This window comes from Gastrolobium bilobum, unplaced genomic scaffold (genome assembly GCF_033153095.1).
Source record: "Gastrolobium bilobum isolate Gb01-03AN ecotype WA unplaced genomic scaffold, APGP_CSIRO_Gbil_v1 utg2264, whole genome shotgun sequence".
Taxonomy (NCBI): domain Eukaryota; kingdom Viridiplantae; phylum Streptophyta; class Magnoliopsida; order Fabales; family Fabaceae; genus Gastrolobium; species Gastrolobium bilobum.
Window position 1 is genome coordinate 676031 of NW_026899254.1, and position 19241 is coordinate 695271.

The 19241-nt window shown below is 35.7% G+C and overlaps 1 protein-coding gene across 1 annotated transcript; it reads right to left on the reverse strand.

Annotated features, from left to right (window-relative positions):
- Positions 1 to 1113: 1113 nt before the first annotated feature.
- LOC133288786 (ubiquitin carboxyl-terminal hydrolase 9-like) lies at positions 1114 to 11856 on the reverse strand. The gene is made up of 14 exons (XM_061486605.1): positions 11648 to 11856; positions 11337 to 11536; positions 10131 to 10385; positions 9216 to 9360; positions 7582 to 7641; positions 7360 to 7455; positions 6661 to 7047; positions 6381 to 6521; positions 4750 to 4920; positions 4070 to 4327; positions 3842 to 3987; positions 2300 to 2845; positions 1926 to 2196; positions 1114 to 1771 (listed from the first exon to the last, which is right to left on the reverse strand). The coding sequence occupies exons 2-14, from the start codon at positions 11486 to 11488 to the stop codon at positions 1601 to 1603; spliced, it is 2799 nt and encodes a 932-aa protein (XP_061342589.1). The 5' UTR covers positions 11489 to 11536; positions 11648 to 11856; the 3' UTR covers positions 1114 to 1600.
- Positions 11857 to 19241: the final 7385 nt, after the last annotated feature.

Sequence of the window (19241 nt, forward strand, 5' to 3'; positions counted from 1 at the left end):
TTAATACGTGTTATGTATAAGAAAATTGATAAACGTTGTAAATTTTGTAACATTATTATTAAGATAACAGTATAATAAAAATATATGTATTTACTTAAAAAATTAGATTACATATTTAATAAGTTATTAAAATTAACGATTTTTATATTTAATTAATTGTTAAATTAAGTGACTATATTGTAGGTTTAATGAATAACGAGTTCAATAAAATATTTATTTTAAAAGTAAACTAATATATTTTTTTTTAATTGTGAATACACACAAAAGGACTACACGGCTAATCGGCTATCGAGGGAATAGAAGGTATGCGCCTATATTTATAGGAGCACAGAACCTTTGCGCTGAAGAAGGTAGCTAACTTCCAAAGCCCCCATACTCAGTGGCGCGCCCCTCCTAATTTGAAGTACTCTCTCATTGTGGCCCCCTCACCTAGCTCTGCCCCACACTTGATGCTTCTTTAGAAACAAATACAGATGTTTGGTGCTTAGCAGAATAGGTTTTGTGAATAAAATTGCGATTCCAAGGGATATGAAACTGATGTCAGAATTCTGGACTAAGAAGTTTCTGTATACATGCTGACATAAGAGATGCTGCAAATAGTTCCTCATGGCATATGCTTTTGTCTACACAATAGCTTTGACCATACTATTGTGCTTAGCAACTCTATTATTCTCATGGGGGTAAAATTCTAAAGTAGTAACCTGATCCTGGTCGTGCTGACCTCTTGTTGACTACAAAAGACGACATGAAATTCAGCAGAACAAGCAAACCTTGCCAAAGCTTGATGGGGGAATCCGCAGCGGATAACAGTAAGAACCACACAGAAACTGCAGATCAAACCAATCGAGGCTAAATTGACAATAGTGACACAACTTCTAGGGCTCAAAGTTTGCAGACCTCGAACTAGAGAATACAGAGAGAACGAGACTGGAGACACCTTGTTTTGGTTCAAAAAAAATTGGGCAATGCTTAGTTTGACCTTTACCGGACAAAAATCTGAAAATTACTCCAAAAGTACGGATGAAGCAAAATCATACGCATGTTCAGTAATGCACCAGAGATGAAGGAGAAAGACAACACAAGAGCAATGGGAATAAACCATTATTAAAAAAAAATATATATATAATCAGCCGCTGTTTATAATCTCTTCCACACATTTTATGTAATTGTTGCATGATATTAGGTCCCAGAATCCTAACAACATAATGGAGGGTGGGTACAAATTCTTTCACAAACACAAGCTTCCCTATTAAGCACATTATGATATACAACTGTCAAACGGCAATGATGATCAATTCATGATGATCTGTTTTAACCGATGAAATGAAATAACATCAATATCTAAGCAAGTTCATAGGCTGCCAAAATTTCTCTATCAAAAAATGATATCATTCCTGTAGCGATAAACTGATACTCCAAAGAACATGTTTTTTAAAGAGCCTCACCTAAAACATTTACTTAATTGCTGTTACGACATGGTAACATTTTGTCTTCAAGCTTCCTGTGTTGCACTGCAAAGTATAATAACTATCCAGGACGTAAGCTCCGCATCGGGTTAAGCATATAATCCAGGCACAAAACTAAACAAAAAAATGCCCCATCACTGTCTATAAGAACCTGTATGAACCTGAGATAACTCTCCTTCCTTCTGGCTTTTACTTCTAACTCTCTGATAAAACAGCACATATGCAGCTGAAGATTTAATTTCAGCTTCAGTAACAGGACTGACATGACTGTCATCGAAATGGTACCATTTATTGTCATCGATCAACTGCACAAAATTGGCAGAACAAATGAACACAATTGTGGTTTCAAACAGAAACATCTCAAACAGCAGAAAGATTTCACAAATTACAAAATCCAGACTTGGCATAACAACACGTAGCATGAAGAATCAAATATCATTATGCATGTTATGAACTTACCTTAGCATACGCAGTGTAATGCCCACCTCCTAGACCACCATAATGGTTGCTGATTGCATAAAGGTCATACACATAGGACTCTCCGTCCTTGCTTTTCACATACTTGGTCAAATCAAGATCGTGAATGGGAAAATTCACAAAAGTGTCAAGTTTGTTTTTCTGGTATCTACTGTATGAGAATCGTTTTAAGTGAAAAACAAGAATATCCGGCAATTTCCACAAATCTAGCTTCTTGGTAGCTTGTCTGTGCTCCTTGCATCTAGGGCAGTACCTAGTTAATTAAAAAAAAAATTAAAGCAATGATATTACAAGAAGTGAATAGCCCACGGTAGTCTAGTATGAAATCCGTTTCAAAATCATTAAAGCTATCTTACCACATGTCATCAGGTCCTAGAGGTTCTTCAGTCAAGAATGCCTCCAAGCATGAAAACAACGAAATAGCTTCTTGCCGGGTTTTTTTCACAGTGAATCCGGTCTTGTGAACTTCAGGGAGATCCCTCAGATAGCTGGCATCATATAATTCGTATTCTTTATCAGTCCAGTCAAGAAAGACTCTTATAAGCTGACTGGGTTTTATAAAAGAATCCTTCTCAATGGGCTCACAGCTCAAACAGCTTTCATTAGTTAAAACAAGTTGGAAAGATGACTCTCCACAGGATGTCCCCTCGTCTTGTTCTCTGCTACCCATTGTCAGACTCCTTGGTTCACTGTGAGTATTGCAGATGTTTGATTGCTCATCACTGTCAGCTGAGATGAAACCATTTTCCTTCCCATCATGAGACTTAGTTGAAGAATATGCTCTTCTTAATGGCGCCAACATTTTATGTACACACGTCTCAATGTTGGCTCCATATTGAGGGTCTTCTACCAAATACGTAACCAAGGGAGTTCCAAAGAGCTTCCTGTCTCCACCCTTCATACTGTCCAGTGAACATCAAGGTAATTGAAACTTACAAATTGAACAGCAAAAGAGAAATTGAAGCATTATCTCGTTCTAAGTCAATGCACCAGGAACAATTCAGTAAAATCTCTATAATCAGTTCTGAAATCATGCTATGGTAAACTTCTCTATGCTAAGCCACAGTAGCAAACAAATGTGTAATGTATATCCTGTGTGATACCCTGAGTAGCAGGTACCAACTTGAATGGCACCTGCAAGATTCTGTAGTACTTGAAACACCCAATTATGGAGAAAATAACCAAAGCATTGGAAAAATTATAGGAAAATTTTGTTCTAACGTTTTGGGTTATAAACACGACAATAATGCGTTCAAAGAGACAGGTGGCATTAATCACCATTATCAGTTTCTGGATGATTCATTCCCATTGTACTCTGGAAGAGATTAATGGGTACATGAGAACTGTGACTATTAACACTGAAAAATCTTGCGAAAACCCCAGTCCCCAATACGTTACTTTCAAGGGGAGAAAAATCCATTTAACCAAAATTTATTGAAAGTTCACAACAGAATTCAAGCAACCAAGAGGAATATTTTCAGTTAAAAGGAACCTTAAGAAGAAATCTCCCAAAAACTTATGGACCAAGGCCGCTGTAATGCCATCTTAGACAATGGAAACTATCACATATAGGTGTTAGAGTAACTTGTGCTGTTACTGCTTCTGCTACTGTTATTGTTACTTTACTGAAACAGTTAGTTATGATAATTGCTATCTGAGTCAGATAGTTAGCTATTAGTTGAGTGTATAAAAGACTATCATGTAAGATCCTGAAGATCAAAAGAAATAGAAAGACTCAGAGTTATTCTCTTGGCTCTCCTCTCTCGTTCATCATTTTCCTGCTCTTTCTATCACTTGCTCTCACTTTCTGTAAATAGGCACCATGACTCAACAGAGCCTTGCGCCTTTCATTGTAAAGAGTATAACCTGACAACACACACAAAAAGAGGTAAACTTACTTATCCATAAATCGATGCATTATTTCTAGTTTTGTTTTCCGGGCTCCACTTTTGAGTCGATATGCCACAATATGTTCATCATCCTTTATTGAAGTGAGTGATTCCAATGGGTTCTCTAGGTATCGATAAATCTTATGATCATAAACCTGAGATAGACATATACATAAAACATCAAATCGAAGTCAAGTAGAAAAGGAATAAGTAAATCTTATTCTGAGAAGCACATACCTCTGCAAGTAAAAGCATTTCATCACTCTTCAAGCAGCATGCAGTGCCCAATGTTTGGCAAAGATCTCTGCAGCAACCATGCTTCAGAACTGTCACGGTGTATGGCATGGGAAGACCAGTCCCATCACAATAAAAAACAGTCACTGTCATTGTCCGGGTGACAGTGGAAGGCAGTGGTAATGATAAGTACATGAAGGGATCAAAAGTGATTGAAATTTTGCCACAGACTGGACAAACCAGTGTTGACTTGTATTGACCCTGAGCATTTAAAAAAAAAACACTCCCTGTTAGACCCGACTAATGAGTGACCCTATTGCAAAAAAATAAAAATGTCAATGCTTAGTAAAGATAAAGTGGGTGCTTGAAATTCTATCTTGTCAATATTTTATTGAAGACTAGGTTCAAGAACTGATAGAAATCAAAGCAGGCTTATTGAGAAGGGAAAAATTCAAGAAAGCCCACAAACAACTTATAAACCAAAAGTGAGTAAGAGTAAAACAAATATTAATATAGCAATTAATAACTACAGGTTCTTCCCTTTCTTTTCTCTCCTCCTTTTTTTTTTTTTTATAGACGGGGCAGAAATTTAGGCATTTAGCTACTCGGCTTACCAATGGTAGATCAAATGGAATCCATGTAATATGTGACTATCAAACATGGACATATGTATAATTACTCACTTGGCATACATCAACAATCAATGAATCATTCCGAGCCATATGATTTTTCCAACACTCATATGCGACTTCCTCATCTGGCCTACCATCTGAGTCCTTCATTTCAATGTAAGGCTTTTGTTTCACACGATTCAAATCTTCATGCAGTCCATCCAACAAAAAGGCAAGCAATTCCTAAAGAAAGTAATCCATTCCTCAATCATAACAAGCAGAAGTTTAATGGATTCTCTAAAATTTAGTGCAGAAGGTCAATTTTAAAACAACCACATCAAGAACGTCAAATTTTCTCAAGTCCAATTTTAATTTCACGCAAACTAGGCTCTCAAGGTAGGATTGTTAAAAGATAGACTACATGAGAAAACATAAAATTACAAGTTACTCGCGATTCTCCAGTCCCTTCTAAAATTAACACACATGTATAATGCAAGTCTACAGGATTAACTCGCTCAACAATCTCCAATGAAGATTACATCCCCTCTAGCAACCTTTAGCTTTGGTTTGTGGATGGTAGCTTGACATAACACTGCAGTACAGCAGCATCAAACATCCATGACAAATGATTCTCAAATTTGAAAGATAACTCATACTCAGTAACTATATCTTGTAAATGATCCATTCATGTATATGTTATACTAAAAAGGAAAGGCAAATAGAACAAAAATTTGAATTCCATGTGATGTGGTCCAGATTTCCAGGTATAAATTATTTGCCACCATTTAGATTTTTGTCCTTAGCAAAGACAGTGAAAAGGAATAAAAAATATCAACACCAAAAAAATAAAAAACTCTACTTCTACAAACACATACATATATAGAGAAACATTCATATCAAGGTTTACAACTCATGAATCGGAGCCATGCAGATATGACATACAGGCAACAGCCAACTTCAACAGGTCTAATAAATGATCCGAAAAGTTCATGAACCCCTAGCTGTGATCTCCTCCTAGTCTAGAATGAAAACCAGATGGCAGAATGTAGCATCTTTTATTATAAAAATGCCATACACCAAATTATAGATAGAGAAAATGTTATGAAAGAAACCCTATGCTTCATGATAAATATCTGCACTCTGTGATAGGAAAGTTATAGAATGCAGGGGGTCCTTAATTTTCATTTTTTTTTCCTTTAAAGCTCTCATTACTACAAAAATAGAATCCAACAAAAATAAGGTTAAAAAACAGTTTGAATCCCAGAAAAATGCATGATCCTTCATTTGGGTCCCTAAAACTGGATGAAACTGTCAAGTGGCTGACAGAAACTTCTGGCAGCCAATTTTCATCAAAGAATTGGCAGTTACAATTACTTTTAAACCATTTGAAAAGTGAATTGAAGACCAAATTGAAAAAAATTGTATTTCAAGGACACCAAACCAAACTTCGTGTGGGCCAAACTATAATTTAACTTGAAAAATAAACTCATGCACTTGTTCCTTACTTATATAATTGAAAATGCTAACCAACAGAAGGTTGAAATGAGTGACTAATGGCAGTGCCATATAATCAACGGAAACAAAGTTGTCGTAATGTTGCATGACGAGACAAAGTTCTCATAATAAGTAATAACAGCACTTGGGTTTATTTACTTGATAGCATTCTCAAAAATTAAGAACTTTGACAATTTGCAGAAACTAACTTGAGAATCATGCTGGTTATAACCACTGAATTGTGGAGCAAATCGGCCCAATTTTCCCTTGAATGTACGGGGTGCAATAGCAGTTCGCCCTGAGGACCATAGTTTCCTCAACAAGTCACCGAATGCAAGTGCTAACTCACCCTGCACATCAGAGACATGTTACAACTTCAAAATCAACATAAATTTCCTTAAAGTAAGGCCATCATAGTACACAATATCTTATAAACAGTAGAACATTGAAAAATTAAATAAATCAAAGCCAGTGGAAATGATCACGTACACGCAATCCTAAAGGATTGTCCATGTTGATTTCCTCAGTGTAATCTTGTAAGAAATATTCAACAAGAGGCGGAGTGTGGACTAAACATTGAATAGCACTATTCATGAAGCAGGTATTCCCCAAGTTCTGCAGTCCTGCCAAACCACCCCTTTCACCTCTATAGACATCATACTTATCATCCATATTAGTCAATGATGAACTTACAGAACTTCCCTGATACGAAGTGAAACTAGACCCCGCAGAGTAACCATTTGACATGGTAGGTCCCCCTGCAATTGACACAGATGACCTTGGAGGTTCTAACGGTACCAAAGCTAATACATTTCCCATTGAATCCATGCCAGAATGAGAAGAACGATCTCTATCAAGTGATGCTTCTAGAAGAATCTGTGAGCAAGAGATGAATAAGGATAATCAAATTTCTATAGAAGAACCATTACCAAGCAATAAGTTTGGATATCTTCGTATCTAAACATAAAATCAGAAGAATGCCATAAAAATATTCAGCTCAAGACTCTATTTGAGACACCCGCAATAACAAATATTTGACATAAACTTCCTTCCAATGGAGAACCATAATCACAGTGCTTCATATGATCCACTTTGTAGACAAAAGAAGGTCCCATTAGAGCTTTGTATTTCTATTTCCAAATTGAAATCAATTATACTTAAAAATCTAAACAACTCAGGGTTACTCACATTTTGATCCATCATCAAGTTTTCTTCCTCCAACGTCTTGTCTGAGGCAACAAGCAATGAATCTCTCTTCAAATTGAAGTAATCCCAAATACAGGCCTAATATAATTTACAAACAACAAAAATAGAAAATGAACAGAAGTGTAAGATTTCATTACAAATGAAAAAATAAAAAAAAAACCAAATAAGCAAAAAAAAAAAAAAGGAAAGAAAAAAGAAAAGCACCTTGTTCTGTTCTACTCCTTTAATTTTGCACACCAGCTCATAAAGTTCACTTATGGTAGCCTAAAATATATTACAGGAATAGAAAAACAAGAATCAGAACAATGGTTGGTCTCGCATTCCAATCATCAAATCATCTCATGTTACATCCAAATCTGGTGCTAGTCCAGATTAAAAAAGTAAAATTTCTATACTTGCAATCTTATTGGAAATTTCAAGCTTCAATCAGATTTTAATGGCCTTGAAACATAGCTAATAGGAAAGAAGAGAACAAATTTACTTATAATAGCAAGTCAAGTTGATAACATGATAGAGAGTATCAAGAATTGATGGTCTTTCATTTCAATTAAGTTAATGCTGATGTTTTTCTCTTTCTTCTTTTAATTTTTTTTCCAAGGTTTTAGCAACGTGAAGTTGAGAATTGAAGAATGAGATATACTAATGCAACTATACAAAGGCTGTCAAGCGAATAGATGATTTATGTCATTTAAAGATTCCATAAGCACAATATATATATATATATATGTATATATATATATATATAGGAGCCCGCAAAAAGTTTTGTAAACTTACGCCATCCAAAAAATTCTTATAAGTAGTTATCATGTTGATCTTTTATGCCAAATTTTAGAAAAACTAAAAATCAATAGGAATTTAGTCAAGTAGATGAGGAAGGATCTTTTGATTCTGGTGTAAGAATAAATCTTACTCTCCATCTCAGCCGTTGATTACCATTATCTGACGACGGTAATTTATTGAGTTATATATATAGGGTTAGGATCATTTTACACCAGTGTAAGTTACACTCTTAATCTTGTCCACTGATCCCATTTATATCTAAGAGCTCAAATTTTTTAGTAATGTGAGCCATTGGATACAAGTGGATCAATGGTCAAGATTAAGTGTAAGACTTCTAACTCTTACACCAGTGTAAGAATATCCTGCCCCATATATATATATTAATTCTAAATAAACTACAATCGTTAGATGAATGTAAATCAACGGGTGAGATAAGGAGTAAGACATCTTAATCTTACACTGGAGTCAAATGATCCTGCCCCCAAGTAGATAGTATTTTATTATGCTTGAAAAGTATCAATTCACATGAATTACAAGATATGTCAATAAATTACAACCTCACTATGACTTAACACGAACCCTATTATCATAAATTACATATAGGGAACATTTAATCCAACAATATGTAGAGATTTTGACTCTTGTTCTCTCTCTATATATTCTAAGTAAAATAAAATAAGAATGCAGATTGACTAGTATGTAATGGATCAAGATGCCAGTATACACATATTAATGTTATCATTTTTATGGGAATTCTTCAACTAAACAAAAACATGTCGGTATTCTATTCCACCACCTACTCCAAGTGAAATCCCAAGTTGATGACCTGATTTAAACTTAAAATTACAGGAAATAAAAATTGCTTCTTTTGAAATATAGTGTAAGTAATATTAACATTTATATAAACTAAATAATATAATCATTTATTATAGTGGTAAGGTAATCGCAGGCCAATCATACAGTGCATACAAACAGATACATTAGCACTCTCTTCTAAGCATTGGAATTACTGCGAAGCCAACTAGAATAAAAGAGCCTACAATGAAATCAATTAGTACCTTTTTGCTTAATTTTACAATTGTCTCACTATTATCCCTGCCATCTGTCACCTTTAGACTAAGTGGGTAAACCTCAACACCGTATTGCTTCTGTCCATTACCCTGAGATATCAACTTCCTTGGTATTGCTGGTCCACCTTTATACCTAGACAATTGTGAGACAGAAATCTGTTTAAACAGGCACTCTATAAATCAAGCATTTTAAACCATCTGATGACAAAATTGAATTAATGACATGCATTTTTTCCACTGCCTGAATCCCAAGACGTTTTCATAATCCACGCATGGGTTAGCTTCATATTTTCAATATTAAACCTAGCTAAGCAAAAGGTTCAAGACCAACTTCCCTGCAACATGTAAATTTTTCCAGACTTGACTTACAACAAAACAAGAATATGCTGCCTATAAAGGATTCAGGGAAAAAATTCAAAAAAATTAAATTTAAACACAATTTGGGCCCTTCTTTCATTATATTCCCATATAACCCATTAAAAAGCTGTTTCCTGAAACTCTTGAGTGATATTAAATCTGTGTATACAAAAATATCTCTCTGCACACTTAATTAAATGTATTAAAAGATGGTCTTGTGGCATGCTTATCTGACTCTTCTTTTAAACTACAGCCCACTAGATCATTAATCTTCTCCAAACAACAATTAACCCAATGACTATAGCTCAGTTGGCAACACAAGTTGAGGAGGCGGGGAGAGAACCTGGATTCAATTCCCACCAAATACATTTTTGGGGAGAGCGAGAAACTTTAACTATTTAAGCCCGACTCGGGATTAGTCTTATAACCGACTCAAAGAGCTGAAGCTTGTGGGGATACCAGGGGGCCAACTCGCGTCAAAGAGGTAATTAGGATCGGTATACCAAAAAAAAAAAGCAACAACTATATTGATAATAACATATTTACCATTCCAACAGCCTTTCCCACACTTTTTGAGGAACTAAAACATAGTCTGTCCCCTCTTCCAACATTCGATGAATATCTACATTATTGTCATCACAATTATCTCCATTTGAAATAATATCAGAATTATCAATTGGCCCAGGTCTATCTGCAATCTGCGAGTGAACCGTGTTAGCATGCTGTCCATCAGAAGATGGCATGTCAGTTGACAGCATACCAACACAAGGCCCAACATACATCTGCCACTTTGAAAACCACCTGCATGGGTGGCAAAAAATCTTGATTAAAAATGCATAAAGGTAAAATGTAATAGAATGAGTGTATTTTGATAAGCTTTTGAAGAACTTTTGAAAAAAAATCACCAAAACTGCTTTTTTGTATTTTATCTGTTTTTCAAAAAAAAAAAAAATTGTTAGAAATTTTTGATATATTTTTAATTAAAATAGTATTTTTAAAATAATAAATAAATGAAACACAAACAAACAAGCCCATATAACCATAGCTAAAAGTAAGTCGTTGAAGTTTATTGCAAGATCAGGATGCAATACAAAAATGCACAGATATGCATTAATAGAATAATAGGTTATATATGGAAAAATATCGTGTGATTTGTGAAGGATAAATAATAATAATACCAAGGATATTACTCCGACACCCATCGTTTTTTTCAACTGTACTGGTACTCTATCTGAGTTGTCAAGCATTTATTGTTTGTTGATCATATTTAATGAATTATCAAATATTTATGATAAAACTGGCTGTCGTTGAATATTTGATAACTCACATTAGGTATAGTAATTTCCTTAATCTTTTCTTGCTTCTACATCTAACTAGTTTGAGATACAGGTGATATTAGCGTTAACCTCAGGTATAGGATAGAGTAGCAACTCTCTAATAAGATTTTAAAAAGGCTAGCCTAGATGTTCTTACGGAGGGGGGAAAACGGAAACATATATCGGAGCAAACTGCACAAGTGATACAATTTCTATACGCATATGTATGTCTAGGCACAAAAAAGGATCCATTCACTCTATGATGGTGAAACAAATAGAAAACTGTACAAAAAAGTCCCCAAGGCGAAGGGTGGGACAGGTCAAACGGTTTAATTTTTCACATGATAATCATATCTAAATTCATCATGAACAGCATAGCATAGACTGGTTGTGGACTTTTTGAAAGAAATGAAAAGAGAAGAGATAATATTAAGACCTATTAGAAACAACGTAGTATAAGTTTCCTTCTTTCAAATTAAGCTCCGATTCCTTGATCAAATCGGACACGATCCGGTTTTCTTCCTCTGGTGGAAGCGGTAAGCAACTCTCCCCATTGTCCATCGGAAAAACTGAATCAGCGATTGTCATGGTGGATTTTATTGACCCGAGGTACAATGAAGATCTCGAATTCAAACCCTAAATCGTCCAGATTAGCTCAGAGTTAATGCTCAAATCAGCGTTAAATTGAATACGAAGTTCAAATATCAAAGCAATTCAAGAAGAAGAAGATTGGAACACGGCACGTACCTTAATTGAAGAGATCGAACTCGAGGAGCAGTGACGGGGAAATCAAACAAATCAAATGAAAAGCCTAAAACACGTTACTGTATATTCCAAGAACCCTAGATTGCAGGGACGAGGACAGGGAGGGAGCAATGTAATATAACGATCCCACTGCACAAACATTTACCGTCTTTTCAACGGCCTCTTCCTTCTTTTATATTTCCCAGGCTTCAGTTTCATTTTGACCAATGTAGAAATTTTGCACTATTACGATACTTTTTCAACACATTTCACTAAAATGATTTGAGAATTTGTTACTGTGTTCCTCGTTTTAAGAAAAAAATAGACACATTGAATAAAAATTATGAAAAAAAAAGTGGACGATTTTTTTAATTTAAATTTTAAATAAAAAATAAAATTATGTGTCTATATTTCTCTTAAAATTACGTAAGTTTATGTTATTTAAAATGACAAACACTTTTTCTTTGTTATTTGAGAAAATAATAATTTGAATTCATTATTGATTTAATACTTTCTATGTTATTTTTTCATCAAAATGGATGTCGTAAATAAATAAAATATTGACAATGCGATCCTTGGTTGCTTGAGCGTCCATGTTTGCTTGGTCCAAGCATTGAAATTAGTCCAAACAATTCTAGAATTTTTTTTTTTTTGTGGGCAAGAGGGAAAAGACTCTGCTTCAACATAGAATTTCTTCTATGGTATAGTTTAATGTATCCTCTATTCAAATTAGGAGGTAGCCTTTAAAATTGTATTCCGAAAATAAAAAAAAATTGAATGAGATACCTCCAAGTTTCTTAATATATATATATTGACAATGCGAACACAACACATCATACATATGACGTCCATAAATTGTTACACGTAAAATTCCATTTGCATATTATACATGAGCTCCTAACAGTCAAAGCTTATAAGCAGTCAATTTCCAATATCTTTATTTAATCCCCCAATTATGTCATTAGTGCAGAATATCTATATCCATACACAATTAAATAAAATTTTAGTAACCAGAACCTTCTGATGCTTACTCGAATATTAATTTTAGCAAAGTGTCAATTAACCAACATAATAAAACAAACCAAACGAGATGTAGTTCCATGTCCTCTCGATTTACCTGTTCAGTCCACTATATTCTAAATGTAGTTCAGATGACCTTTCTTTAATTATACATTCAGTTCCAATATAAGGTTAAGAATCTAAACTGATAAATTCAAACAATCACCATATGAAATCCGTCACTATAATCAGAGACAATAAATTACATGCAAGTCCAAAAGTGGTCAAAATCATACAAAGCAATCACATACGCATGAATTAAAACAGCAAGTATCACTCACATGAAGGACAAGGAGTTAGGGGTCAGGTATCTTCCTCCACACATCACTATTTTGTTTTACAGCTTCTTTCTCAGGAATGATGTCTAGTGCTAATTCACCATTAGAAGGTTTGTAAAGGACAGCGATCCCACATGTTAAAGCCTTAATTAATACTAATTTTACGTTCTAAGAGCATTAACCGGATCAACTTAGGTAAGTGACCTATCCCTACATCAATTTTCATAATTAAATCACTGCTACTCTTCTCAACATATTAACCCCTTACGCAATTAAGTAACATAACAGAATTAGTAAAGAGTAACAGTTTCTACTACCCAGCTATCTCCACAGCCACACATGCAGGGAAACAGCATAAACCTCAAGGGCAAGTACACACCAGCAGTCATTATTTAAAGTTTACATGTTATCATTCACAGCTTAGATTATCACAAAAATATTCACATCAAGCATATATGCATAAAATCGTGCTTAGAGTCCTTAGAGAACATAATTATTAATTCACCTTTAATTCAAGTAGCAATTTACTATTTCACACCTCGTGCTCAGACACAAGTGTACCCCGTGATAACTATGATTGTGCACACACAACTTACGCGACGGTGAGTTGATTAGGCTCACCACCTAGCAAGGGAATGGGCATAGCCATGCTTAGTACCGTGTACTACCAGTATCATCACACTTCCAAATATAAGGCAATTTTAACTAGTAACCCATTCACAGCTAAGTTCAAACAGCAACAATGCAACGAACATATACAATTAATCAATAACTTCAAACAACAACCATTCAGCAACCAAGTACAAACAACAAATATTTCATCAAATACGTACCTTGAATCAAAACTGCTCTGATACCAATTAGTGTGACACCCCCTCCTGTAGTCCAGGAGAGTTGTCTGCTAAGCGGATTAGAGTACTTAATGTCATTACTTGAATACTGAAAAATCATTTTAAGTTGCTAATTAAAATCTTGCGTCGAAGTCTAGTTGTTCATAAAAATCAGAGTGTCAATTTTAAAAAATACATAGCTTGCTGAATTTCCTAACTTTTCTGGCAGACCTTACTGTCTTGAAAAATTCGTATAAAATCAATTTCAACGATTCAAAAAATATTCTTTGTTATATAGAAGCTAGACATCTAGGGCTTCGCGTGCATATAAACTATACGTGAATCGGAGGAGAATAGCCCATGAAACAGAACTCGTAAGGTACTCAAAAACTCAGTGTATTTTTCTAAAAAACCTCCTGACTTATAAAAATCATAATAAATCGGGATTTCAAAATTTAATTGTAAGGTGTACATAATTTGAAAGTGCACAACTGGGGCTTTACATCCATATAAAATATACCTCAATCGGAGGTCTGTAGCCCCAGAACGACAACTCGCAAAGTGCTCGCAAAAGTAGTTTAAAAATTCAGGATTGAAAACGTGCATGAAATATTTTGCTAAAGAACACCAGATTTGCACAAGTTACACACAGACCCCAAAATCCAAATACAGCAATTAAAACAGGTTCTAACACTTTCTTACAACATCTCAAAACAATTATTACAGCATACTATAACAATCAACCAAATCAGCAGGAACAGCATATCAACATCAAAATTCCCAAAACAGCAGCAGCAAGTAAACAAGACATCTCCAATACAAATACATCATCATATGCCATTTCGTACTCCTGCAATTTATAAAAATTGAGCCCCCGAAGGGGTGAGAAAAATCTCAGTAGTGTGGCAATAAAACTAATACAACAACAATATTAGACTAGGTACAAAATTCAAAAACAGTCGCATCAACATTTAATTTTTCCCAGATAGATGCTAACATAATAATCATAGTGCGTACATAACGCCAAGGTACTAATCGTATTGCGTATATAACGCCAAAATACTAATCAAGATGTGTATATAACGCCAAAGAGTACGTTCATAGCACCGTCGTGCACGTACTAACAAGTACAGTGGAGATCCCATAGTGGCTCCTCAAGAGGGTTCCAACTGCAACCTATGCGGACTGAAGCCAAGTGTCCCATACCCTGGTACCGGAGGGATGCCTATATGATGCGTGCTCAATCGTATACTTACTTATATCATATACTTTGATTTCCAGAATGAATGCATAATGTCGTATGCAATGACATGCTTGACCCACACCCAAACAGAAACAGATGAAGCATGTTGTGCATATGCATGGCTAGATCATAATCGTATAGCATATATCTTTTGTATATGTAATACCAAGCTGCCAAATAACAAATACTTTCATAGGCAGAATTTTCCATCATGACAAGTCCAAGGCAGATTTCATATATCATATAATAGAATACGAATCATAAAGGACATGTATCAGTTCAAAATTTCATACTCTAGCTAATAGTCACAGTAGGTCTCATCACCAAACACATACCTTGTGTCCAAGCAATAATTAACAGCACCAAAATTCAGCTCACTCAATAAGAGTTACGTGCACCTAATTACATATGTGACAAGTCATAATTGGTCTCATGTTATTCCTATAATTTATCAACAAATTTTCATGCTTCTAATTCTTATTCTGTAATCGGTTTCAATACATACAATTCGGTTTTTCATGGTCCACAGACTAAATTAAATTTTATGACTTAGAGTTAATACCCCAATTCGTTAACAGTTAAAAAAACCCATATTAATCTCATAATTTCCAAGTCATTTCCATTCTTTCCATTCTTGTATTTTATTCGATTTATCAAGCATCCAAAACTAATAGTTTACTGCCTAAATTTTTATTCCAACAACTGCTAGCTAAACAAAATCTCCAAGGTTTCATAAGCATGCAGGTTCAGTTTTTCTAGGCAAAAAGGAGTGTTCAAGATTTTATTTAAATAATTAGTTCCACTAAGCCTAATGTGTGAAAATGGCTATTATACACGCTGCCTGGGTGAATTAAACACAAGCCACACACTAGTTAACTTCTACTACTTTCGCCAAAACAGAGGGTCCTACAAGGGGAACCACATTTCATGCTCAAAACGGTTCTTTGTGTGTGTGTGACCCCAAGGCCCAATCAGTCCTAGCATGGCATAGACCAGGAGTTAAAGATAACAAAAAAAACAAACTAATCAATTTTTCTGACTTAGTACGTTACAATAACTTGTTAACCAAAGTAAAACCCAAAGTTTCCCCCAATCCGTGCAGGTGCGGTTTCATTTTCCTACATCAGTAACTTTCCAAATTTCGCAAGACAAGGTAAGAGGGTCTCTGCATATATTGTCCCATCACTTTTACCACATGTAAGGCCTAACCAATTTATTTAATACAAAAAGCAGTCAACAGGGCTAATATCTAATCTCATAATAAAATAATTTAACTTGCATGCTTCAAAGGATTCGTGGTTCACCTACTGAACAGAAAGGAATGGAACAAAATAGCAAGATATATTTTTCCTAAACAGATGACAGTTCCGAAAATTAGGATGATTCCTAATTCATGTTTACAATAATTCAGTTTTTAGACTTGCATGCCGTAATATCGTGGCTGTCAAAGTGGGCAGAAACAAGTAAACATGGATGACCCAAAATTAACTTCTTCAGACACACACATTCAGCCGAGTAGTTAAGGAAAATGGTTAAAATTTTGGTCATCACCTTCTCGTAGATACCCCAACGTTCACCACTCAGCCAAAGGACCGTCATTGCATTCTTTTCCCATACAGCAAACAGAGCCCAACATTGGTGTTATTTTTTTCCAAGTTCATCAAGTAGATTTTTTTCAAAGTTTAAGTGCACTAAAATGCCCTTTGACATATAGCTGGACAACAAGGAAAATTGGATGACAGTATCAACTTCCTAATATAGCTATACAGGCTGAAAGCGATTGGGGAAAAATGACCGCACAGAACCAACCAAGAAAATGCTAGAGAGTGTCCATCGGCTATGGCGAGAGCTGCAGCAGTTCAGGCAGATCCACTCCAGATGGTTCCCCTTCCACCTTCAGCGACACCTGTTGTGCCACCTACCTCGGGGCGTGTGTACACATTGGATCGCCAGCAGTCGGATCTCGCTCCGGACCTTGTTTGAGGTACTGTTACCACTGGCGGTGTTGCTTTCGATGCTTTGTTTGATTCCAGGGCTACGCATTCCTTATTGCAACCCCGATTGCTGTGGGGCTTGAGTTGTCCATGTTTGTGCTTTCTCCACCGTTGCGGTTGACCACCGCCACCAGAGTAAAGTGTGATTCTACCACTGTGCATCGAGATGTCATTTTTCAGTGGAATGGTCGTGAGTTCTCGGTAGATCGGGTGGGATTACCGATGGATAATTTTGGAAATCATCCTTGGCGTGGATGGATTATCCAATAGTTGTGCGATGATTGATTGATTGTTGTGCCTAGCGAGTGGTGATGTCTCCGTGTGATTCCACAGCCAGTTCCTCGCCTTTTATTGCTACGGGCTAGGAGAGCCTTGTGAGCAGGGATATTGGTTATGTCATGTTGGGAGCAGGGATATTTTGATGCGCCTTCACACCAAAACGCTACATGAGTGCCTTCGTGAAATCCGGCTATAACCGAATTGTTCCCCCTTTGTAAGTCCATTGGAACCATGACGAAGCAGGACCTTCCATCCTCAGACCTGCTAGTTGAACCTTTAACGCTAGTGGAACCCTCTGCAATTCGAAGAAGAGTTCCATTTTGAAAATCCAGTTGTCTGGATTTGTACTATCAAATAGCGGAATCTTCATTTTAACAAATTTCAGCAACGTGCGTGGGTCTGTGTTATCCTTTTGCCCCATCTCGTTCTGAACATCTGCCGGACCGGATGAAGATGATTCGGTGACTGGATCTTGATGATTCTCCGGTGATTTTCTGGAATGTGAATGAAGAACCCCCATTGATTCATTCAATTGTTGCATTTGAGCAACCATTAGGGAGATCTGGTTCTGTGACTCGTCGAAGTGATTCTGCAAAGCGACAACTACCTCCGCCAGTTCCTGAACTCGCATTGTGAGAGGAGATCACGCATGAAAGCACCAGTGTTACAATCTACCTGAGCAACAGGAAGAAAGAATCAAGGATACGAAATGGGTAAAGAACTTTCTGAGCAACAGAAAGAACAATATTTTGTATTCAAGTAACAAGTGTTTATTACATCAATCAATGCCTCGGTATAATGTTCTGTTCACCTTATATACAATGTTCCTACTTTGACTTTTGCCTACGTGTCACTATTCTAATTACCACTTCTCTAACCCACTACACCTGTCACCTAACTCTCCACCAACTTACATGTGTCCTCAACAATAATAATCTTTAAGCTTTGATGAAGGCACTTTTTCTCTGATCATTTTGGTTGGCTCACTACTTTCTCTTCTCCTCTGTTTGTTGCTGTTGGTGTCTCTTTGTGTAACAGGCTGCCAAGGAACATCATCAGGTGTCAGTAAATCGCGTAATTGACGATGCACGATGGAAAATTCAACATGATCTTGGCATTGACCAGCTCAGCTTTGATCTTTTCTTTGACACGTAAGATGAAATTTGTGTCCGTCGACACCGAAGACGAGGTTATTGGGATTGTGCCGTATGTGGTCATTGTCACAGAAGGGGAATTGATTTGAAATTTCGCTTGCCCTTCCTCCATTCATTTGGTCTTTAAATAATTAGGGTTATACATCATTGGGCTAAAATAAAATATCCAGTAAATAAGGGAACAATAACCAGCTAGCCCATGTAGCTTCTACCCCACTACATAATAAGAGAGATACTTGGGCTGACTAATCCATCTCTTGTTGGGGTTGACGAATTCGGGTTACGAGTTGGGTCTACCTACAACAACCAACCACTCGTGCTGGGTTCTTTGTTACAAAAAGGTACAGGGAAACAGACAGTAATACAACAATAGTTGTTATTTGTTAAGATAACAATATATGATATGAAGCTTCTGTATCATGCAATTTTTTTATGTTGTGAGGTATTAAAATTTGTGGTAATTTTTTTTTTTAACAAGTGATGAGTTCCACCACCACTTGTTATATATATGGTACAAAGATATTACTTCATGCTACATAAAAAAAAAACAATATTCTTATTTGTTTATTTTTGTAACATCCCCGTCATTCAAAGACCAAACTAGTCTTTAGGGCATGTTTGGTGCATAGTATAAGATAAGGCCTGATTGTATAAGACCTGATTAAATTTTAATACTATCCAGCGTTTGACATGATATTGTATAAAATAATATATTGTATAAGATATATCATCTAGTATTTACACTGTATAATACTATATA